The following is a 27,727-nucleotide window of genomic DNA, read 5'->3' as shown; positions in this document are numbered from 1 at the left end:
ATCATAAACACACACACACACACAGGAAACCCTGCACTCATCTTAAACACACACACACACAGGAAGCCCTGCACTCACCTTAAACACACACAGGAAGCCCTGCACTCACCTTAAACACACACAGGAAGCCCTGCACTCACCTTAAACACACACACACAGGAAACCCTGCACTCACCCTAAACACACACACACACACAGGAAGCCCTGCACTCACCTTAAACACACACAGGAAGCCCTGCACTCACCCTAAACACACACACACACACACACACAGAAAGCCCTGGACTCACCTTAAACACACACACACACACACAGGAAACCCTGCACTCACCCTAAACACACACACACACAGGAAGCCCTGCACTCATCCTAAACACACACACACACACAGGAACCCCTGCACTCATCTTAAACACACATACACACAGGAACCCCTGCACTCATCCTAAACACACACACACACACACACACAGGAACCCCTGCACTCATCCTAAACACACACACACACAGGAACCCCTGCACTCACCCTAAATACACACACACACAGGAAACCCTGCACTCACCCTAAACACTGACACACACAGGAAACCCTGCACTCACCTTAAACACACACAGGAAGCCCTGCACTCACCTTAAAAACACACACACGGGAAACCCTGCACTCACCTTAAAAACACACACACACAGGAAACCCTGCACTCATCTCAAACACACACACACACACAGGAAGACTTGCACTCACCTTAAACACACACACACACACACACACACACAGGAAGCCCTGCACTCATCTTAAACACACACAGGAAGCCCTGCACTCACCTTAAAAACACACACACAGGAAACCCTGCACTCACCCTAAACACACACACACAGGAAACCTACACTCACCTTAAACACACACAGGAAGCCCTGCACTCACCTTAAACCCACACACACACAGGAAGCCCTGCACTCATCTTAAACACACACACACACACAGGAAGCCCTGCACTCATCCTAAACACACACAAAGACAGGAACCCCTGCACTCATCTTAAACACACACACACACACACACACACACACACACACACAGGAACCCCTGCACTCATCCTAAACACACACAGGAAGCCCTGCACTCACCTTAAACACACACACACAGGAAACCCTGCACTCACCCTAAACACACACACACACACAGGAAACCCTGCACTCACCCTAAACACACACACACACAGGAAACCCTGCACTCACCTTAAACACACACACACACAGGAACCCCTGCACTCATCTTAAACACACACAAACACAGGAAGCCCTGCACTCATCTTAAAAACACACACACAGGAAGCCCTGCACTCACCTTAAAAACACACGCACAGGAAGACTTGCACTCATCTTAAACACACACACACACACACAGGAACCCCTGCACTCATCCTAAACACACACAGGAAGCCCTGCACTCACCTTAAACACACACACACAGGAAACCCTGCACTCACCCTAAACACACACACACACAGGAAACCCTGCACTCACCCTAAACACACACACACACAGGAAACCCTGCACTCACCCTAAACACACACACACACAGGAAACCCTGCACTCACCTTAAACACACACACACACAGGAACCCCTGCACTCATCTTAAACACACACAAACCCAGGAACCCCTGCACTCATCTTAAACACACACACACACAGGAACCCCTGCACTCATCCTAAACACACACACACACACACACACACACAGGAAACCCTGCACTCATCTTAAACACACATACACACAGGAAACCCTGCACTCATCCTAAACAAACACACACACACAGGAACCCCTGCACTCATCTTAAACACACACACACAGGAAGCCCTGCACTCATCTTAAACACACACACAGGAACCCCTGCACTCACCTTAAACACACACACACACACACAGGAAGGCCTGCACTCACCTTAAACACACACACACACACACAGGAAGCCCTGCACTCATCATAAACACACACAGGAAACCCTGCACTAATCTTAAACACACACACACACACAGGAAACCCTGCACTTACCTTAAACACACACAGGAACCCCTGCACTCATCCTAAACACAGACACACAGGAACCCCTGCACTCATCCTAAACACACACACACACAGGAAACCCTGCACTCATCCTAAACACACACACACACAGGAAGCCCTGCACTCATCTTAAACACACACACACACACAGGAAGCCCTGCACTCACCTTAAACACACACAGGAAGCCCTGCACTCACCTTAAACACACACAGGAAGCCCTGCACTCACCTTAAACACACACAGGAAGCCCTGCACTCACCTTAAACACACACAGGAAGCCCTGCACTCATCTTAAACACACACAGGAAGCCCTGCACTCAGCTTAAAAAAACACACACGGGAAGCCCTGCACTCAGCTTAAAAACACACACACGGGAAACCCTGCACTCACCTTAAAAACACACACACACAGGAAACCCTGCACTCATCTCAAACACACACACACACACAGGAAGACTTGCACTCACCTTAAACACACACACACACACACACACAGGAAGCCCTGCACTCATCTTAAACACACACAGGAAGCCCTGCACTCACCTTAAACCCACACACACAGGAAACCTACACTCACCTTAAACACACACAGGAAGCCCTGCACTCACCTTAAACCCACACACACACAGGAAGCCCTGCACTCATCCTAAACACACACAAAGACAGGAACCCCTGCACTCATCTTAAACACACACACACACAGGAACCCCTGCACTCATCCTAAACACACACAGGAACCCCTGCACTCATCCTAAACACACACACACACACAGGAACCCCTGCACTCACCTTAAACACACACAGGAAGCCCTGCACTCACCCTAAACACACACACACACAGGAAACCCTGCACTCACCTTAAACACACACACACACAGGAAGCCCTGCACTCACCTTAAACACACACACACACAGGAAGCCCTGCACTCACCTTAAACACACACACACAGGAAGCTTCACTCACCTTAAACACACACACAGGAAACCCCGCACTTACCTTAAACACACACAGGAAACCCTGCACTCACCTAAAAAACACACACACACAGGAACCCCTGCACTCATCATAAACACACACACACAGGAAACCCTGCACTCATCTTAAACACACACACACACAGGAAACCCTGCACTCACCCTAAACACACACACACAGGAAGCCCTGCATTCACCCTAAACACACACACACACACACACAGGAAACCCTGCATTCACCCTAAACACACACACACACAGGAAACCCTGCACTCACCTTAAACACACACAGGAAGCCCTGCACTCATCTTAAACACACACAGGAAGCCCTGCACTCACCTTAAACACACACAGGAAGCCCTGCACTCACCTTAAACACACACACACACACAGGAAGCTTCACTCACCTTAAACACACACGCACAGGAAACCCTGCACTTACCTTAAACACACACAGGAACCCCTGCACTCATCCTAAACACACACAGGAACCCCTGCACTCATCCTAAACACACACACACAGGAACCCCTGCACTCATCTTAAACACACACACACACACACACACAGGAAGCTTCACTCACCTTAAACACACACACACACACAGGAAGCCCTGCACTTATCCTAAACACACACAAACACAGGAACCCCTGCACTCATCCTAAACACACACGCACAGGAAACCCTGTACTCACCCTAAACACACACACACACAGGAAGCCCTGCACTCACCTTAAACACACACACACACAGGAAACCCTGCACTCACCCTAAACACACACAGGAAGCCATGCACTCACCTTAAACACACACACACAGGAAACCCTGCACTCACCCTAAACACACACAGGAAGCCCTGCACTCATCCTAACACACACACACAGGAAACCCTGCACTCATCCTAAACACACACACACACACAGGAAACCCTGCACTCATCTTAAACACACACACAGGAAGCTTCACTCACCTTAAACACACACACACAGGAAGCCCTGCACTCATCTTAAACACACACACAGGAACTCCTGCACTCATCCTAAACACACACACACACAGGAACCCCTGCACTCATCTTAAACACACACACAGGAAGCCCTGCACTCATCTTAAACACACACAGGAACCCCTGCACTCACCTTAAACACACACACACACACACACACAGGAAGGCCTGCACTCACCTTAAACACACACACACACACACACACAGGAAGCCCTGCACTCATCTTAAACACACACACACACACAGGAAACCCTGCACTCATCCTAAACACACACACACAGGAAGCCCTGCACTCATCATAAACACACACACACACACAGGAAACCCTGCACTCATCTTAAACACACACACACACAGGAAGCCCTGCACTCACCTTAAACACACACAGGAAGCCCTGCACTCACCTTAAACACACACAGGAAGCCCTGCACTCACCTTAAACACACACACACAGGAAACCCTGCACTCACCCTAAACACACACACACACACAGGAAGCCCTGCACTCACCTTAAACACACACAGGAAGCCCTGCACTCATCCTAAACACACACAGGAAGCCCTGCACTCACCCTAAACACACACACACACAGGAAACCCTGCACTCACCCTAAACACACACACACACAGGAAACCCTGCACTCACCCTAAACACACACACACACAGGAAACCCTGCACTCACCTTAAACACACACACACACAGGAACCCCTGCACTCATCTTAAACACACACAAACACAGGAACCCCTGCACTCATCTTAAACACACACACACACAGGAACCCCTGCACTCATCCTAAACACACACACACACACACACACACACAGGAAACCCTGCACTCATCTTAAACACACATACACACAGGAAACCCTGCACTCATCCTAAACAAACACACACACACAGGAACCCCTGCACTCATCTTAAACACACACACACAGGAAGCCCTGCACTCATCTTAAACACACACACAGGAACCCCTGCACTCACCTTAAACACACACACACACACACACACAGGAAGGCCTGCACTCACCTTAAACACACACACACACAGGAAGCCCTGCACTCATCATAAACACACACAGGAAACCCTGCACTAATCTTAAACACACACACACACACAGGAAACCCTGCACTTACCTTAAACACACACAGGAACCCCTGCACTCATCCTAAACACAGACACACAGGAACCCCTGCACTCATCCTAAACACACACACACACAGGAAACCCTGCACTCATCCTAAACACACACACACACAGGAAGCCCTGCACTCATCTTAAACACACACACACACACAGGAAGCCCTGCACTCACCTTAAACACACACAGGAAGCCCTGCACTCACCTTAAACAAACACAGGAAGCCCTGCACTCACCTTAAACACACACAGGAAGCCCTGCACTCACCTTAAACACACACAGGAAGCCCTGCACTCACCTTAAACACACACAGGAAGCCCTGCACTCAGCTTAAAAACACACACACGGGAAGCCCTGCACTCAGCTTAAAAACACACACACGGGAAACCCTGCACTCACCTTAAAAACACACACACACAGGAAACCCTGCATTAATCTCAAACACACGCACACACACAGGAAGACTTGCACTCACCTTAAACACACACACACACACACACAGGAAGCCCTGCACTCATCTTAAACACACACAGGAAGCCCTGCACTCACCTTAAACAAACACAGGAAGCCCTGCACTCACCTTAAACACACACAGGAAGCCCTGCACTCACCTTAAACACACACAGGAAGCCCTGCACTCACCTTAAACACACACAGGAAGCCCTGCACTCAGCTTAAAAACACACACACGGGAAGCCCTGCACTCAGCTTAAAAACACACACACGGGAAACCCTGCACTCACCTTAAAAACACACACACACAGGAAACCCTGCATTAATCTCAAACACACGCACACACACAGGAAGACTTGCACTCACCTTAAACACACACACACACACACACAGGAAGCCCTGCACTCATCTTAAACACACACAGGAAGCCCTGCACTCACCTTAAACAAACACAGGAAGCCCTGCACTCACCTTAAACACACACAGGAAGCCCTGCACTCAGCTTAAAAACACACACACGGGAAGCCCTGCACTCAGCTTAAAAACACACACACGGGAAACCCTGCACTCACCTTAAAAACACACACACACAGGAAACCCTGCACTCACCTTAAAAACACACACACACAGGAAACCCTGCATTAATCTCAAACACACGCACACACACAGGAAGACTTGCACTCACCTTAAACACACACACACACACACACAGGAAACCCTGCACTCACCCTAAACACACACACACACAGGAAGCCCTGCACTCACCTTAAACACACACAGGAAGCCCTGCACTCACCCTAAACACACACACACACACACACACAGAAAGCCCTGGACTCACCTTAAACACACACACACACACAGGAAACCCTGCACTCACCCTAAACACACACAGGAAGCCCTGCACTCATCTTAAACACACACAAACACAGGAACCCCTGCACTCATCTTAAACACACACACACACAGGAACCCCTGCACTCATCCTAAACACACACACACACACAGGAACCCCTGCACTCATCTTAAACACACATACACACAGGAACCCCTGCACTCATCCTAAACACACACACACACACACACAGGAACCCCTGCACTCATCCTAAACACACACACACACAGGAACCCCTGCACTCACCCTAAATACACACACACACAGGAAACCCTGCACTCACCTTAAACACTGACACACACAGGAAACCCTGCACTCACCTTAAACACACACAGGAAGCCCTGCACTCACCTTAAAAACACACACACGGGAAACCCTGCACTCACCTTAAAAACACACACACACAGGAAACCCTGCACTCATCTCAAACACACACACACACACAGGAAGACTTGCACTCACCTTAAACACACACACACACACACACACACACACACACAGGAAGCCCTGCACTCATCTTAAACACACACAGGAAGCCCTGCACTCACCTTAAAAACACACACACAGGAAACCCTGCACTCACCCTAAACACACACACACAGGAAACCTACACTCACCTTAAACACACACAGGAAGCCCTGCACTCACCTTAAACCCACACACACACACAGGAAGCCCTGCACTCATCTTAAACACACACACACACACACAGGAAGCCCTGCACTCATCCTAAACACACACAAAGACAGGAACCCCTGCACTCATCTTAAACACACACACACACACACAGGAACCCCTGCACTCATCCTAAACACACACAGGAAGCCCTGCACTCACCTTAAACACACACACACAGGAAACCCTGCACTCACCCTAAACACACACACACACAGGAAACCCTGCACTCACCCTAAACACACACACACACAGGAAACCCTGCACTCACCTTAAACACACACACACACACACAGGAACCCCTGCACTCATCCTAAACACACACACACAGGAAGCCCTGCACTCATCATAAACACACACACACACACAGGAAACCCTGCACTCATCTTAAACACACACACACACAGGAAGCCCTGCACTCACCTTAAACACACACAGGAAGCCCTGCACTCACCTTAAACACACACAGGAAGCCCTGCACTCACCTTAAACACACACACACAGGAAACCCTGCACTCACCCTAAACACACACACACACAGGAAGCCCTGCACTCACCTTAAACACACACAGGAAGCCCTGCACTCACCCTAAACACACACACACACACACACACAGAAAGCCCTGGACTCACCTTAAACACACACACACACACACAGGAAACCCTGCACTCACCCTAAACACACACACACACAGGAAGCCCTGCACTCATCTTAAACACACACAAACACAGGAACCCCTGCACTCATCTTAAACACACACACACACAGGAACCCCTGCACTCATCCTAAACACACACACACACACAGGAACCCCTGCACTCATCTTAAACACACATACACACAGGAACCCCTGCACTCATCCTAAACACACACACACACACACACACAGGAACCCCTGCACTCATCCTAAACACACACACACACAGGAACCCCTGCACTCACCCTAAATACACACACACACAGGAAACCCTGCACTCACCCTAAACACTGACACACACAGGAAACCCTGCACTCACCTTAAACACACACAGGAAGCCCTGCACTCACCTTAAAAACACACACACGGGAAACCCTGCACTCACCTTAAAAACACACACACACAGGAAACCCTGCACTCATCTCAAACACACACACACACACAGGAAGACTTGCACTCACCTTAAACACACACACACACACACACACACACACAGGAAGCCCTGCACTCATCTTAAACACACACAGGAAGCCCTGCACTCACCTTAAAAACACACACACAGGAAACCCTGCACTCACCCTAAACACACACACACAGGAAACCTACACTCACCTTAAACACACACAGGAAGCCCTGCACTCACCTTAAACCCACACACACACAGGAAGCCCTGCACTCATCTTAAACACACACACACACACAGGAAGCCCTGCACTCATCCTAAACACACACAAAGACAGGAACCCCTGCACTCATCTTAAACACACACACACACACACACAGGAAACCCTGCACTCACCTTAAACACACACACACACACACACAGGAAACCCTGCACTCACCCTAAACACACACACACACACAGGAAACCCTGCACTCACCCTAAACACACACACACACAGGAAACCCTGCACTCACCTTAAACACACACACACACAGGAACCCCTGCACTCATCTTAAACACACACAAACACAGGAAGCCCTGCACTCATCTTAAAAACACACACACAGGAAGCCCTGCACTCACCTTAAAAACACACGCACAGGAAGACTTGCACTCATCTTAAACACACACACACACACACAGGAACCCCTGCACTCATCCTAAACACACACAGGAAGCCCTGCACTCACCTTAAACACACACACACAGGAAACCCTGCACTCACCCTAAACACACACACACACAGGAAACCCTGCACTCACCCTAAACACACACACACACAGGAAACCCTGCACTCACCCTAAACACACACACACACAGGAAACCCTGCACTCACCTTAAACACACACACACACAGGAACCCCTGCACTCATCTTAAACACACACAAACCCAGGAACCCCTGCACTCATCTTAAACACACACACACACAGGAACCCCTGCACTCATCCTAAACACACACACACACACACACACAGGAAACCCTGCACTCATCTTAAACACACATACACACAGGAAACCCTGCACTCATCCTAAACAAACACACACACACAGGAACCCCTGCACTCATCTTAAACACACACACACAGGAAGCCCTGCACTCATCTTAAACACACACACAGGAACCCCTGCACTCACCTTAAACACACACACACACACACAGGAAGGCCTGCACTCACCTTAAACACACACACACACACACAGGAAGCCCTGCACTCATCATAAACACACACAGGAAACCCTGCACTAATCTTAAACACACACACACACACAGGAAACCCTGCACTTACCTTAAACACACACAGGAACCCCTGCACTCATCCTAAACACAGACACACAGGAACCCCTGCACTCATCCTAAACACACACACACACAGGAAACCCTGCACTCATCCTAAACACACACACACACAGGAAGCCCTGCACTCATCTTAAACACACACACACACACAGGAAGCCCTGCACTCACCTTAAACACACACAGGAAGCCCTGCACTCACCTTAAACACACACAGGAAGCCCTGCACTCACCTTAAACACACACAGGAAGCCCTGCACTCACCTTAAACACACACAGGAAGCCCTGCACTCACCTTAAACACACACAGGAAGCCCTGCACTCATCTTAAACACACACAGGAAGCCCTGCACTCAGCTTAAAAACACACACACGGGAAGCCCTGCACTCAGCTTAAAAACACACACACGGGAAACCCTGCACTCACCTTAAAAACACACACACACAGGAAACCCTGCACTCATCTCAAACACACACACACACACAGGAAGACTTGCACTCACCTTAAACACACACACACACACACACACAGGAAGCCCTGCACTCATCTTAAACACACACAGGAAGCCCTGCACTCACCTTAAACCCACACACACAGGAAACCTACACTCACCTTAAACACACACAGGAAGCCCTGCACTCACCTTAAACCCACACACACACAGGAAGCCCTGCACTCATCCTAAACACACACAAAGACAGGAACCCCTGCACTCATCTTAAACACACACACACACAGGAACCCCTGCACTCATCCTAAACACACACAGGAACCCCTGCACTCATCCTAAACACACACACACACACAGGAACCCCTGCACTCACCTTAAACACACACAGGAAGCCCTGCACTCACCCTAAACACACACACACACAGGAAACCCTGCACTCACCTTAAACACACACACACACAGGAAGCCCTGCACTCACCTTAAACACACACACACACAGGAAGCCCTGCACTCACCTTAAACACACACACACAGGAAGCTTCACTCACCTTAAACACACACACAGGAAACCCCGCACTTACCTTAAACACACACAGGAAACCCTGCACTCACCTAAAAAACACACACACACAGGAACCCCTGCACTCATCATAAACACACACACACAGGAAACCCTGCACTCATCTTAAACACACACACACACAGGAAACCCTGCACTCACCCTAAACACACACACACAGGAAGCCCTGCATTCACCCTAAACACACACACACACACACAGGAAACCCTGCATTCACCCTAAACACACACACACACAGGAAACCCTGCACTCACCTTAAACACACACAGGAAGCCCTGCACTCATCTTAAACACACACAGGAAGCCCTGCACTCACCTTAAACACACACAGGAAGCCCTGCACTCACCTTAAACACACACACACACACAGGAAGCTTCACTCACCTTAAACACACACGCACAGGAAACCCTGCACTTACCTTAAACACACACAGGAACCCCTGCACTCATCCTAAACACACACAGGAACCCCTGCACTCATCCTAAACACACACACACAGGAACCCCTGCACTCATCTTAAACACACACACACACACACACACACAGGAAGCTTCACTCACCTTAAACACACACACACACACAGGAAGCCCTGCACTTATCCTAAACACACACAAACACAGGAACCCCTGCACTCATCCTAAACACACACGCACAGGAAACCCTGTACTCACCCTAAACACACACACACACAGGAAGCCCTGCACTCACCTTAAACACACACACACACAGGAAACCCTGCACTCACCCTAAACACACACAGGAAGCCATGCACTCACCTTAAACACACACACACAGGAAACCCTGCACTCACCCTAAACACACACAGGAAGCCCTGCACTCATCCTAACACACACACACAGGAAACCCTGCACTCATCCTAAACACACACACACACACAGGAAACCCTGCACTCATCTTAAACACACACACAGGAAGCTTCACTCACCTTAAACACACACACACAGGAAGCCCTGCACTCATCTTAAACACACACACAGGAACTCCTGCACTCATCCTAAACACACACACACACAGGAACCCCTGCACTCATCTTAAACACACACACAGGAAGCCCTGCACTCATCTTAAACACACACAGGAACCCCTGCACTCACCTTAAACACACACACACACACACACACAGGAAGGCCTGCACTCACCTTAAACACACACACACACACACACACACACAGGAAGCCCTGCACTCATCTTAAACACACACACAGGAAACCCTGCACTCATCCTAAACACACACACACAGGAAGCCCTGCACTCATCATAAACACACACACACACACAGGAAACCCTGCACTCATCTTAAACACACACACACACAGGAAGCCCTGCACTCACCTTAAACACACACAGGAAGCCCTGCACTCACCTTAAACACACACAGGAAGCCCTGCACTCACCTTAAACACACACACACAGGAAACCCTGCACTCACCCTAAACACACACACACACACACAGGAAGCCCTGCACTCACCTTAAACACACACAGGAAGCCCTGCACTCATCCTAAACACACACAGGAAGCCCTGCACTCACCCTAAACACACACACACACAGGAAACCCTGCACTCACCCTAAACACACACACACACAGGAAACCCTGCACTCACCCTAAACACACACACACACAGGAAACCCTGCACTCACCTTAAACACACACACACACAGGAACCCCTGCACTCATCTTAAACACACACAAACACAGGAACCCCTGCACTCATCTTAAACACACACACACACACAGGAACCCCTGCACTCATCCTAAACACACACACACACACACACACACACAGGAAACCCTGCACTCATCTTAAACACACATACACACAGGAAACCCTGCACTCATCCTAAACAAACACACACACACAGGAACCCCTGCACTCATCTTAAACACACACACACAGGAAGCCCTGCACTCATCTTAAACACACACACAGGAACCCCTGCACTCACCTTAAACACACACACACACACACACAGGAAGGCCTGCACTCACCTTAAACACACACACACACACAGGAAGCCCTGCACTCATCATAAACACACACAGGAAACCCTGCACTAATCTTAAACACACACACACACACAGGAAACCCTGCACTTACCTTAAACACACACAGGAACCCCTGCACTCATCCTAAACACAGACACACAGGAACCCCTGCACTCATCCTAAACACACACACACACAGGAAACCCTGCACTCATCCTAAACACACACACACACAGGAAGCCCTGCACTCATCTTAAACACACACACACACACAGGAAGCCCTGCACTCACCTTAAACACACACAGGAAGCCCTGCACTCACCTTAAACAAACACAGGAAGCCCTGCACTCACCTTAAACACACACAGGAAGCCCTGCACTCACCTTAAACACACACAGGAAGCCCTGCACTCACCTTAAACACACACAGGAAGCCCTGCACTCAGCTTAAAAACACACACACGGGAAGCCCTGCACTCAGCTTAAAAACACACACACGGGAAACCCTGCACTCACCTTAAAAACACACACACACAGGAAACCCTGCATTAATCTCAAACACACGCACACACACAGGAAGACTTGCACTCACCTTAAACACACACACACACACACACAGGAAGCCCTGCACTCATCTTAAACACACACAGGAAGCCCTGCACTCACCTTAAACCCACACACACAGGAAACCTACACTCACCTTAAACACACACAGGAAGCCCTGCACTCACCTTAAACCCACACACACACAGGAAGCCCTGCACTCATCCTAAACACACACAAAGACAGGAACCCCTGCACTCATCTTAAACACACACACACACAGGAACCCCTGCACTCATCCTAAACACACACAGGAACCCCTGCACTCATCCTAAACACACACACACACACAGGAACCCCTGCACTCACCTTAAACACACACAGGAAGCCCTGCACTCACCCTAAACACACACACACACAGGAAACCCTGCACTCACCTTAAACACACACACACACAGGAAGCCCTGCACTCACCTTAAACACACACACACACAGGAAGCCCTGCACTCACCTTAAACACACACACACAGGAAGCTTCACTCACCTTAAACACACACAGGAAACCCCGCACTTACCTTAAACACACACAGGAAACCCTGCACTCACCTAAAAAACACACACACACAGGAACCCCTGCACTCATCATAAACACACACACACAGGAAACCCTGCACTCATCTTAAACACACACACACACAGGAAACCCTGCACTCACCCTAAACACACACACACAGGAAGCCCTGCATTCACCCTAAACACACACACACACACAGGAAACCCTGCATTCACCCTAAACACACACACACACAGGAAACCCTGCACTCACCTTAAACACACACAGGAAGCCCTGCACTCACCTTAAACACACACAGGAAGCCCTGCACTCACCTTAAACACACACAGGAAGCCCTGCACTCACCTTAAACACACACACACACAGGAAGCTTCACTCACCTTAAACACACACGCACAGGAAACCCTGCACTTACCTTAAACACACACAGGAACCCCTGCACTCATCCTAAACACACACAGGAACCCCTGCACTCATCCTAAACACACACACACAGGAACCCCTGCACTCATCTTAAACACACACACACACAGGAAGCTTCACTCACCTTAAACACACACACACACACAGGAAGCCCTGCACTTATCCTAAACACACACAAACACAGGAACCCCTGCACTCATCCTAAACACACACGCACAGGAAACCCTGTACTCACCCTAAACACACACACACACAGGAAGCCCTGCACTCACCTTAAACACACACACACACAGGAAACCCTGCACTCACCCTAAACACACACAGGAAGCCATGCACTCACCTTAAACACACACACACAGGAAACCCTGCACTCACCCTAAACACACACAGGAAGCCCTGCACTCATCCTAACACACACACACAGGAAACCCTGCACTCATCCTAAACACACACACACACACACAGGAAACCCTGCACTCATCTTAAACACACACACAGGAAGCTTCACTCACCTTAAACACACACACAGGAACTCCTGCACTCATCCTAAACACACACACAGGAAGCCCTGCACTCATCTTAAACACACACAGGAAGCCCTGCACTCATCTTAAACACACACAGGAAGCTCTGCACTCACCATAAACACACACACACAGGAAACCCTGCACTCACCCTAAACACACACACACACACACACACACACACAGGAAGCCCTGCACTCACCTTAAACACACACACACAGGAAACCCTGCACTCACCCTAAACACACACACACACACACACACACACACAGGAAACCCTGCACTCACCCTAAACACACACACACACACACAGGAAACCCTGCACTCACCTTAAGCACACACACACACAGGAAGCCCTGCACTCATCTTAAACACACACACACACAGGAAGCCCTGCACTCACCTTAAACACACACACACAGGAAACCCTGCACTCACCCTAAACACACACACACAGGAAACCCTGCACTCACCCTAAACACACACACACACCGGAAACCCTGCACTCACCTTAAGCACACACACACACAGGAAGCCCTGCACTCATCTTAAACACACACACACACACACACACAGGAAGCTTCACTCACCTTAAACACACACACACACAGGAAGCCCTGCACTCATCCTAAACACACACAAACACAGGAACCCCTGCACTCATCCTAAACACACACACACACAGGAAACCCTGCACTCCCCCTAAACACACACACACACAGGAAGCCCTGCACTCACCTTAAACACACACACACACACACAGGAAGCCCTGCACTCACCCTAAACACACAGGAAGCCCTGCACTCACCGTAAACACACACACACAGGAAACCCTGCACTCACCTTAAACACACACACACAGGAAACCCTGCACTCACCCTAAACACACACAGGAAGCCCTGCACTCATCTTAAACACACACACACACACACAGGAAGCTTCACTCACCTTAAACACACACACACACAGGAAGCCCTGCACTCATCCTAAACACACACAAACACAGGAACCCCTGCACTTATCCTAAACACACACACACAGGAAACCCTGCACTCACCCTAAACACACACACACAGGAAGCCCTGCACTCATCTTAAACACACACACAGGAAGCTTCACTCACCTTAAACACACACACAGGAAGCCCTGCACTCATCTTAAACACACACACAGGAAGCTTCACTCACCTTAAACACACACACAGGAACTCCTGCACTCATCCTAAACACACACACAGGAACCCCTGCAACCCTAGAAGGCCTGTGCAGAGAGGCACGCAGCACTATACTCAGACGGGTAAAGGTTGGCGCTGGATAGTGTGGGCAGGGTTTATGCTCCGTTGCCCCTTGGCCCCAGGCTGGCAGCGGCAGGCCCTCTGTACATCACGGAACGCCCCTTCGGCTGCTCCTCTGACCGGCGGCCGGGGATGCCTGGACATGTTCCCTGGATGTGCCAATGTGACCACCCCGGGCTCTGTGCCCGCCTGTGGGGCACACGCAGGTGGCATGCCAGGCTCTGCCGGCAGATGAGTGCCAGTCCTTGGACGGTGCCTCCCTGTTGGCTGCTCCAGGGCTCGGAACGGCCTGGTATGCGGAGCAGGGCCATATGTGCCGAGCACAGCCCACAGTGTGCAAACCGCATACACAAGTACCTGACAGAAAGCAGCAGCGACACCTGTCCCCGCAGAGCGCACACAGCTGAGTGACACCTGTCCCCGCAGAACACACAGCTGAGTGACACCGGTCCCTGCAGAACACCCAGCTGAGTGACACCTGTCCCCGCAGAACACACAAAGCTGAGTGACACCGGTCCCCGCAGAACACACACAGCTGAGTGACACCTGTCCCCGCAGAACACACACAGCTGAGTGACACCTGTCCCCGCAGAACACACAGCTGAGTGACACCTGTCCCGCAGAACACACAGCTGAGTGACACCTGTCCCCGCAGAACACACACAGCTGAGAGACACCTGTCCCCGCAGAACACACAGCTGAGTGACACCTGTCCCCGCAGAACACACACAGCTGAGTGAAACCTGTGCCCGCAGAACACACACAGCTGAGTGACAACTGTCCCCGCAGAGCACACACAGCAGTGCAAACCGCTTAAATATATGTATCGCACAGGAAGCAGCAATGACATCTGTCCACACAGAGTGCACACACCTTGCACAGTAATGCAAACTGTATACACACACACATTTAACAGAAAGCAGCAGAATCTGTGCCAAAAGAGCATACACCTTGGACAACAGGGCAAACAGTATACACACATGTACTCGCAGCCATCTCAAGCTGAATGCGGTCAAAGAATCCCATCTCAAGGCCCCACCTATCCACAATCTCAAGATCAATTTATGGATGAAGCATCCAACTGCCCCAACTGCTCCCCTCACATTCTAGACTGCGAGATTTCTGGGAATTACACTAGATAAATACCTGAACCTGCATGATCACATCAGTACCGACACCAAAGTAGAGAATTATCAGATGAGCCTTTGAAGGAAAATAGAACCCTTCCTCCTCCCCCACCACAGGATGCAGCCAAGGCCTCTGGCATTCCCCAGCTGGATTATGGAAGTGCTAGACCCTGTGGCCTGCCTAGATACAAGTTGGCCCCTCTATGGGCCTCTCAACCTTGCTGTCAGACTTATCAGAACAAAAAGACAAAACATCTCACACTTTACGTCTCTTGATCTTATCCTTGACTATTCTTCATTGGTTGATCAGGACTACTATCCTGCTGATTTCCTGTGGAGGTCATGTTCCTCCGCTTGTTATTTTTCTTAGATTATACCTCCTCTCTCGTATAGGCAACTGTTCTCTTGTTTCGTACTTGCCTCTTATTTCACCCACCTGTAATGCAGTCTGACACCCTCACAGATCATGTTTGCGCTATATAAAATTGAGGAAATAACATCTACCGGTCAGGAAGCAGCAGTGACCTCTGCCCCTAAAAATCTTGAACAGGGCCCACTGTATGCACACAACAGGAAGCAGCAGTGACCTCTGCCCCCATAGACTGAACAGGGCAAACAGTATGCACACTACAGGTAAGGGGGCAGGAAGCAGCAGTGACCTCTGCCCCACACACCTTCAACAGGGTAAACGGTATGCACACAACAGGAGGCAGCATTAACCTCTGCCCCCATACACTGAACAGGGCAAACAGTATGCACACTACAGGTAAGGGGGCAGGAAGCAGCAGTGACCTCTGCCCCCATACACTGAACTGGGGAAACAGTATGCACACAACAGGAAGCAGCATTGACCTCTGCCCCAAACACCTTGAACAACAGGGCAAAGGGTATGCACACAACAGGTACGGGGCAAGAAGGAGCATTGACCTACAAGTACAGAGCTTGGACAGCAGTGCAAACTGTAAACACACAACAGGCATCAGTGACATATGAACACACTTTGCACAGCAGTGTAAACTTATACATAACAGGCAGTAGCAGTGAAAAATGCTCCCTTTACTTAAAATAAAGCATACATAGTTTAAACAGCAGTGCAAATGTTACACCCACAATAGGTTACTGGCTAGGTAGCAGTGACAGCTGCCCCCTCACAGAGTGCACACAGCTCGAACAGCAGTGCAAGGGCATCTAAAGCAGTAGAGACCTCAAAACATCTCCCCTCCATCAACTTTAAATCTGAGCTATGACCTCGGCTGCACACACTGCTGAGAACACCTGAAAGTGAAACCTTTTTAAATGCCACTATGCTGTTCCCCCCCCCCGCTCCCCCCCGGAGTGTATGCCGTCAGGGAGACGGAGGAGGTTGACAGACACCAGCGTGTGTGAGACATGCACTGGCCGATGCTGCCTGAGAGGGTGCCCTAAAGTGCAGTATGTCCACACACTGACCCGGCCAATCAAGTGCAAATGAAAATAAAGTAGAAAGGGTGAAGTTTGCCTTTAACCAGAGCGTGCCCTTTAGTGGGTGCGAGGAGAAAGTGATCAGGCTACAAATCAAAGTCAAACAACTCGCCATTTAGGTGGAAATAGAATGTAAAAAGTACCACAGGTGTGTGCCCACCCCCAGGCCATCCATGTGCGCAGAGCCCAGAGTGCAGGAGAGGTGACATGTTTCATTCACGGCAATCTTTGATCTAGAGACACACATCACAACACATGCAGCGCCCGCTGCGCTGAGCCTTACCGTGACGAAGAGCAGGTTCTGCGGGAAGCCCTGCGCCGGGCCCCCGGGCGGCGGCGGCAGCTGCGGGGCGGCGATGGGCCCCCGGATCGCGGCCAGGGAGGCCGGGAAGGCCCGGCTGTGCTCCTGCTGCAGCTCGGACAGATAGTGGCGCACGTTCTGGCGGGCAGCGTGCACCAGGCGCCCGTCGATGTCCAGCCCCACCACCCGCGCCGCCCCCCAGCCGCGCGCCAAGCTCAGGCTCACGTGGCCCACGTTGCAGCCCAGGTCCAGTACCTCCTTGCCTTGGAACCAGGCGGGCTGGAAGAGGCGCAGCCGGGGGTCCTCGGCGCGCCCCGGGTTGCGGTAGCCGTAGTACTTGCAGTAGTTGCCATACTGGAACTTCCTGCGGGCGGGCCGGGGGGCGGCAGCGGCGGGCTGGGGGCCCCGCGGGGGGCTGGCCCTCCGTGCCGGCTCCGCGCTGCCCCGGCTGCCCGTCTGCTTCCTCTTGCGGTGCCGCAGGCTGGCGGGGGCCACCACCTCGTCCCGGCAGTTGATGGCGGTGTTGAGCTCGTAGGGCAGCGGCTCGGCGGGGCGCGCAGGTTGCGCGGGGTGTGCAGGTTGCGCTGGCGGGCTCTCGGCTCCCTCGGCGGGCGCCGCCGGGTGGTGGCGGTGCCGGTGCCGCTTCCGCCCCCCGCCGCTCTTCAGCGGGGACACCAGCACCTCGCCATCCGTGCCCAGGTTGAGGCTGAGCGGGTCGGTAATGTCACGGGGCACCAGGATCTGCACCGGGTCGCGGCCGCGGCGTGGCAGCGGGGAGCTGCGCGGGGTCTCGGCATTCAGCGCCCGGCTCACCTCCTCGTCCAGCAGACTGTTCAGGTTCAGCGGGTCGAAGATGTTGCCGCCCAGCAGGAAGTTAGAGGGCAGCACCGGGTCGCAGTCCGAGTTGGCCCTGCGCCGCCGCTTGCCGAAGGGGCCCCCGGGGTGCTTGAAGCCCCCCACGTGGAAGCTGTTCCTCCTCTTGCCCCCGCCGGGGGGAGCGCCCCCGGGCTTGGGGGGCTGGAAACCATTGCGGGGGCGGTTGAAATCGGTGTCTTTGGTGCGCGGGGGCGGAGCCATGCACGCAGGGGCGGGGCCGCCCGCAGGGCTGGCCCCGCCCCTGCTTTTCTTCTCGTTGGGCGTGTCAATCATGGTCTGCATCGGGCATGGGTGCGCGAGCGGCGCCGCGCGCCAGCAATGGAACACCCGCGGCGCACGAGCCTCCTGCTCGCGAGGGAGGGGGGCGCGGCTGTGTACAGGCGCGCCGTCAGTCACTCGCGCGCCCTCAGCCAATCGGGGAGCGAGGGGGCGGGCGCATCCTTCCCCTTTCCAACCGCCCACTTTCACCCGCCACGCCCCTTCATTAGCATATGTCAACTGAGCGTGACGTCACCGCGAAGGGTTGTGTATTTTTACCCCTCCCAAGGAAAAAGGCTTAATATAATAAAGAAACCCGAAACGACCTGCCTGCAGGAGATGCTGCTGCTGGTGGTGGCCACTCAAAAGTCCGCCTCGCTCCTCAAACGCGTCGCCTCAGCGTCACTTTAGTGTCGCCGCCACGTGACGTCGGGAGCGCCAGCTACCTGGGAGCCCCGCCCCTATCCGCGCGCCCCACTACTCCCCCTGTTCCCACTAAACACCCAGGCAGTCCCGCTCCAAGCGCTTTCTGAAGTGCTCTTCCCTCCGTTAGGCCTATATATAGAAGAGGGCGGAGGGGCGGGGCGCTGTCCTCACTGACCAATAAAGGCGCGGCGAGTGCACGAGGAGCAGTGCTTCGGAATCCGCCTCCCCCAATGAACGGCGAGGGAGGTGCGTCGCTTCGCGTCCACACGTCGAAGCCCCTTAGGTCTCCTCGCAAAATGCCGTATTTGTTGTTGCGTGGAATTATTTTTAATGCAGTTTCTGGTACCGGGCAGAAATCTCCTCCTGCAGGGTGTTCAATAAATTAAAACTAAAAATACAGTAAGACGAGGAAAACAGTGGAAATAAACAGCAATGCTGCAGGCACTAGGGCGAACACCGATAAAAGACACGGGTCAGGTTCCGTCCCCAAGCCACGCGCAACTTGCATAAACCTAGAATTCTGAAAATCAACAAGCAAAATGAAATCAAATTGCGCATTTCATTAACGGAAAATGCCAAGTGGGAGCGTTGGGGAGGAACCCAGCACGTGACGCCGTCGGAGCGACGGGTCCTCGCGGGGCGCGCGGCACGCCGGGACTTGTAGTCTTTTGAAGCCTCGCGTCCATTTCCGTGGGACGTTGGCCTGTCGTTTGTTGTCGTTTCCTTGCGTCCCGCGGACCCGGGCGGTGCACCTGTTGCTCCCAAGGAGTTCAGCACTTTTCAAAGACTAACTCTTGGCTGTCGGTCAAACCAACATGATTCGGATAAAGCAAGATGCGGTGCGCTCAACTAGCTTTAGGTGCACAAAAAATAAAAAAAATATATATAAATATATATACACCATGTGACAGGTATAAATTTAAATTGTTATTTTTCTTATAAAAAACACATTTTACATTCACGGCTAATCCCTCAAAAGTAGATTTGACATTTGTGGGGAGGTCAAGTTAAAGGCACTGAACCTAGAAAATGCAAGTTTTCTTAAATTCACCAAAGGGACATTATTTATGAGGCCTGGGCTGAGGGCATGGCCTCAGATAATTAGATTTCTTTGGATTGTGCTGGGCTTGGGGGGCTCCACTAATCAATAGCCCCCATAAGCAAGTTGGTGAAAAGTTTTGATCCAAAGTACACCATTTTTCCTGCCTCTAGCACTTTTTTCTTGTTATGTCGAAGGCATCTTGGCAGTTTTTGAGGCATTCCAACGTTTTGTTTTAGCAAGCCACTTCTCACATCTGAGTACTGAAGGTATAAAAGCCATTTATGAATCTTAGTGGCTCACCGTTCCTAGGAACAATTGAATGCATCAGTGGCGCTGTACTCTAGCACTGTACTCATTCAGGGCTTCTACCCTTTTGAGGTGGGCAGCATGCCTTCTGCTCAACATATATATGAAACAAGCATTTGCAATGCAATAGGTCTCGCATTCGCACAATTTTGAGCTCTTGGCATTGTAAATAACAATGCCTTCTATGTTTTGTGTTTTAACCCCTTCGACGCTCATGACGAGATCAGCTCGTCATGAGGTGTACCTCTGGTACACTCATGACAAGGTGAGCTCGTCATGAACAATGGGTTTTTGAATTTTCCAGCGCACAGCGGGAAAATGCACCGCATGGATGCGGTTAAAACATAAATACAAGGCATTGTTATTTACAATACTATTAGCTTAACCCCTTCCCTGCTTCCGTCGGCCGTTGGTTGTCGCGCACGCTCCTTTCCTGATACTGTGCACGTCCAACAGCCGACTCGGCCCCGCCCACCCTGTAACACGCCCGCACCGCGGCGGATAAGGCGTTAAAAAATGCAAGGAACCTCACCACCTATACCAACAGAAAGGGTGCTTTAGATATATCAGGTGAAAGAGCAAACACCCCGGGTGGCGCAGATGAAAGCACCTCAGAATACTGAACATCTTTAAACTACTATGTTACATTTGCAGAACATCTCAGCGATTCTACTGTTCAACTTGTTAACAGACCGACAACTTTAAACATACTTTCCCCGCCAAAGTCACATGCACGGCGCCCTTATTGATTTACTAAGACACAGAATCCATTACAAGCCCAGAGCACCACCACGTTGCATGAACTGTCTGCTTTAAACAGGCATGTCACCTACCGTGCATGACACCAGCGATGGTGATTGAACTGCCTGCTTTAACCCCTTCGCTGCTTGTGTTATTCCCCTGCTGTGCTGGGGGGAGGGGGGCGCGCACAGCGCCCGCATGCTCATGACGAGCTCAGCTCGTCATGGCATACACCTCTCGGGTGCTCATGACGAGCTGAGCTTGTCACAGGTGCATTGGCTCCCGTGGAACGCACAGCAGGGGAATTCTCCCAGCACCAGAGCGTTCCACGGGCCATGACGAGCTCAGCTCGTCATGAGCACCCGAGAGGTGTATGCCATGACGAGCTGAGCTCGTCATGAGCATACAAGGGGTTAATAAAACCTGTCACCCGCTAGAGTGCATGAACAGCCTGCTTTAACGAGACATGTCACCCGCTACAGTGCATGAACTAACTGCTTTAAACAGGCATGTCACCTGCCATGTTGCTTGTTCAGCCAGCTTTAAACAGGCATGTCACCGCTACGGCGCATGAACTGACAGCTTTTACCATGCACGTCACTCACCTAGATGCATGAAATGCCAGCTTTTGTCGTGCCTTTTATCCAATGTTGCATACACTCCCTGCTTTTACCAGGGCTTTCACATACTATGTTGCACAAATTGCCACCATGTACCATTCACAGCAAACTTGCCCAGCCACCATTTACCCTCCCTTAAACCCACGACGTTACGTGCACTGGCAGTTATTACCATACATGTTCATCTAATATGCTACATGAAATACCAGCTTTCGCATTTCCTTTTACCCATATTGCTACCAACACAACACTCTGTCAGTTTTATCTTGACTGTAACTCAATTTGCTACACCCACAAAACTCCCAACACTTACAGTGGCACGCGACATCAGATGCAAGGAGTACTGGTGGAAATATCACGCTGGGCGCTGGCTGGTATTCCACATGCACTCCGCACAGGGTATATACAGAACACCTAACTAAGCCCACCACACTACATGAGCCGTGTTAGAACTGGGGGTCTCTAGTTGGCAATGGCTTGCACCTTTGTCCAAATAGGGAGCCTTGCTTCTAGTCAGAGTAAGGGGGCTACACTCCGAAAATAACCCCTGATCAACCTTGTGGTAGCTTGTCACGAGCAGACAGGCTTCTATCAGAGGCAGTGTGTAAAGCATTTGTGAACACATACAGTAATATAGTGAAAACACTACAGATGGACACAACACAGGTTTTATAAAAAAATAAGTATTCTTTATATAGACGGTTACCACAAGACCCAAACGACAAAAATCCACAATACAGTATTAAGAAAATGACTTTAAGATGGTAGAAATAACTCAGTTCACTTTAGATGGTAAATGCAACACGTTTCCCACAAAGTACCTTTAGATGCGTCACGCAAGATAAACAAAAGGTTTGCAGGGAGAACGATGCGTCGGTTTCTTGCTTCAGGGAGGCGATGCGTCTGTTCCTCAGTGCTTGCGCAAAGTAGGCGATGCGCCTGTTCCTTACCGGAGAGGAGGTTATGCGACGATCTCGAGGTGAGTCCCGGTTGCAATGCGACAAAATGGCACCTTGCTGTGATGCGAGAAGATGGCGCCCTTGATGCGACATGCAGATGATGCGTGCATGCCCCGTGGCCGTGCAGTGACTCTGTAACTTTGGCGCCGCGACAGGCCCTGTGACACGCTTTTCCGCTGATGCAAAAACACATAGCTGCGGCGAAGACACGCTTCTCCGGTGATGCGACGGTGACCTTTGCAGTGGTGATAGGACGGCAGCAGCTGCGGGAGTGACATGCTTCTTCTCGTTGAGTCAGGCTTTCAAATCCCAACAACACACAGGCTTCTGCAGACAGAATTCCCAGCAAGGAAATTCGGGGGGAAGCTGGTGGTGAAGTCTTGTATCCCTGAGACTTCAGCAGGAGGCAAGCACAGTTCAAGCCCTTGGAGATTCTTCTTCAAGATGATGAAAGTTGTAAATAAAACTCTTTCTCCCTTCCTTGGCAATAAAGAAACTACTGCAGGCCAACCCCAGCAATTACAACTGGCACAAACACAGGGGAAGTCAAAAACTCCTGCAGATTCCCTGGTTCTTCTCCCTGGCAAAAGGTCAGTGTTGATGTCCAGAAGTGATTTAAAGTTCCAGGGTCTGGGTCCCCCTTTTTATACACACAAATCATTTGTCCCTGAAGGCAGAGAGTGTCTGTAACTAGTCCAAACCAGTTCTGGGTGCAATCTGCCAGTGCACAACTTCTTCCTTTGTTAGTGTGGGCCAGGGTCATCAGACACACCACAGGAGGTGGAGCCAGCATTGTGGAAGGTAGGCACAGCCCTATTCAGGCCTAGGTGCTACCTCTCCACCACTGCAGATAGGTATATTCAGCCTTGTGCTGACTCACCCTGTCTCCTGGAGCCCTCCCAGCCCCTGTCACTCACAAACCAGACATGGAATACACAACCTAGCAGAGGCAGGCTTGGATGGTTAGGCAAGAAAATACCTACTTTCTAAAAGTGGTATTTCCAAACACAGAATGTTAAAACCAACTTTACTAAAATATGTATTTTATCATTCTGAGTTCAGGCATACTAAATTTGTTTTTCTACCATGTTCCCCGGGTCAGTTAGGATTATAAAATGTTATAATCAAACTGCCCATTCTAGCCTATGGGGACAGGTAGCCTTCCAAGTGAACAACAAAATTGGCTGTAATTCACTATTAGGACATTGCACACATGAGGGCATGTCCTACCTTTCACACACAATGCACCCTGCCCTACAGCTGACCTTAAGGGTGGCTAACATGTAGAAAAGGGAAGGTTAAGGGACTGGTAAGTGGGTGCTCTTACCAGGTCGACATGGCATTACTAGACTGCACACAGGCTCTGCAATGGCGGGCAGGCCTCACACACTTTACAAGCTGCTTCTGTGGGTGGCACAACCAGTGCTGCAAGCCCACTAGCAACATTTGATCTATAGGCCATGGTGCACTGTACTAGGGTCTGAGAGGTAAATCAAATAAGCCAATCATGGAGTCACTAATCCAGTACAATAATTTACAATAAGGAGCACTTGCACTGTGGCACTGAATAGCAGTGGCACAGTGCCAAAAACAACTAACCATCAAAAACATATAAAAACAGAGGAGACAACAGCAAAAAATGGAAGGGAGACTCGCGCCAATGGTACCAGGTCTAACACGCCAACACTGGCATCCTTTCACACATGGTACCATATACATTCCATGCAGACCACTGGTAACTTATATTTCACACCTAACTGCACCCACTACACTGCATGAGCCAACACTGGCGACCTTTCACGCACTGTACCGAACACAACCATGCAAACCACCAGTAGTTTGGATTTCACCCGTTAAATTACATGTATCGAGCTTTCCCCCCACAAATGTGCCTGAGTGGACCACATCCACCGTTTCAGTGGCTGGATGGCGTACACTGTCACCTAACACACCTCACCCAGTATCTGAGCAGGGGCAATGTTTGTTTCACCCAGTAAAATGCATGAGCATAGCACCTGCACGTTGAATGCATAAGGCATAAGGCGCGTCGGCCATCGAGTTACACAGAATATATTCATACTACTTGACAAGCAACAATCATACTTTCCATAACACCACAGGACTGCGCTACTTTCCTGAGATCTTCCTCCCAGTATGGAGCAGAAACCTAATTAACTGCCAATTTAAAATGCTAACTTTACAGGAGAGCCCCGCACATGCGTCATTTTCTGCAATAGTGGGTTGTTCTCGATGCAGAGAAATGTAAATGTAAATGTAAATGTAGTATACTTGTAAAGCGCACAGCTGCCCCAGCAACGGGGCGTCCCGGCGCTGTATAACTCTGGGGAACCCGTCCTGGCTTTCCCTGTGGGATGGTCCCTTGCTGGGAGTCCCCAAGGTGGAGCCAGGCATCCCCGGAATTGGTGGGGCCGTTGTGGAGATTAGGCAAGCTAATGCCCAGTGTTGCCGAGTGGAACCCCTGATTAGAGTAAGCACCGAAGCGAGAATTATCGAGTCCGCTGACCAAGGTCCACGACCCTGCCGCGTCGGGAATTGAACCCTGGTCCCAGGCTGACTTCTGCTCTCAGGCCTTCCGCCTCTAACCAGTGAGCCACACTACACCACGTTGGCCGGGTGAGAAGCGATGCACCCACATAACACACAGTACACACTAAACCCGATCTGTCCCCTGCTGCAGAGCAGGCGCCATGTGCCCCTGAGACCCGCAAGTGGTGGGAGGGCTGCGAGGGTGCACAGTAACTCATGTTCTGCTCCAGAGACCGTGAGGGCAGCTCGCACGGGTCCCTCCGCATAGATCATCACATCACACCGGAGTAACTGCTGTGCACAAACAGTGGCACATGCACCTCCAGCTCCTCTATATTGTGCCACATCCGGAGAGGTGCACAGATCAACAATCCAAGGCACGAGCTTGCAGCCAGGGGTGCTCCTGCACGCAGACAACTGAACTCCCCCCATGAGATCTGCAAGTGTCCCGGCAGAACACGGAGGAAGAGATCCCACAGTCCAAGCTGTACACGTGAACAATTCCCAGTTAATGCGCGTTGCTAGTCCAGCTAGGTAGGTACCGGGGCGTGCTGCGCATCCTGCTGCTTCTCCTGCTGCAGGCGGCTCATGGAAGGAGCTCTCTGCCCGACCTCCACGTGCTGCCTCGCTCTGCGCTCCTCACGTCCCATACAAGTGTGTTGCGCTCAGAATCCGACCCGAGGCTCAGAAAGACAACTAGGAATACGCTATGGACAGAGCAGATGTACATACCAAGGAAATGGAAGAATACAAGACTTCGGAAACATGATCCGTCACTACACGCCTGCTTTATATAATAAATACCCTCACAACAGCCGTCAAGCACACAATCCAGTCTGGATGGGCCACCCCAAAAGGAGACAGGGCGGTAACAAAGAAGCCTCATTTTCAATCGGAGGCCACCGTTTAGCAAAACGATGACGCCAGCCAATGAAAATAATGGGTGGGGCTTCAAGTCCCCTTCTGAAATCTCCTTTACCAAAATATGTGTCGCAGAGCATGCAGCGCATGC

The 27,727-nt window shown here is 50.9% G+C and overlaps 1 protein-coding gene across 1 annotated transcript in view; it reads right to left on the bottom strand.

Moving 5' to 3' along the window:
* The window catches only part of MEPCE (methylphosphate capping enzyme), a 55,539-nt gene extending 35,229 nt beyond the window's left edge, over positions 1 to 20,310 (bottom strand). Inside the window, exon 1 of the mRNA XM_078670303.1 lies at positions 18,923 to 20,310. Coding sequence (XP_078526429.1) covers positions 18,923 to 20,098 — 1,176 coding nt within the window. The 5' untranslated portion in view covers positions 20,099 to 20,310. The remainder of the gene's footprint in view (positions 1 to 18,922) is intronic.
* Between the last annotated feature and the right edge of the window lie 7,417 nt (positions 20,311 to 27,727).

The sequence above is a fragment of the Lissotriton helveticus genome, chromosome 12, assembly GCF_964261635.1.
Source record: "Lissotriton helveticus chromosome 12, aLisHel1.1, whole genome shotgun sequence".
Lineage (NCBI taxonomy): Eukaryota > Metazoa > Chordata > Amphibia > Caudata > Salamandridae > Lissotriton > Lissotriton helveticus.
This window is presented reverse-complemented; position numbering and strand designations above follow the sequence as displayed.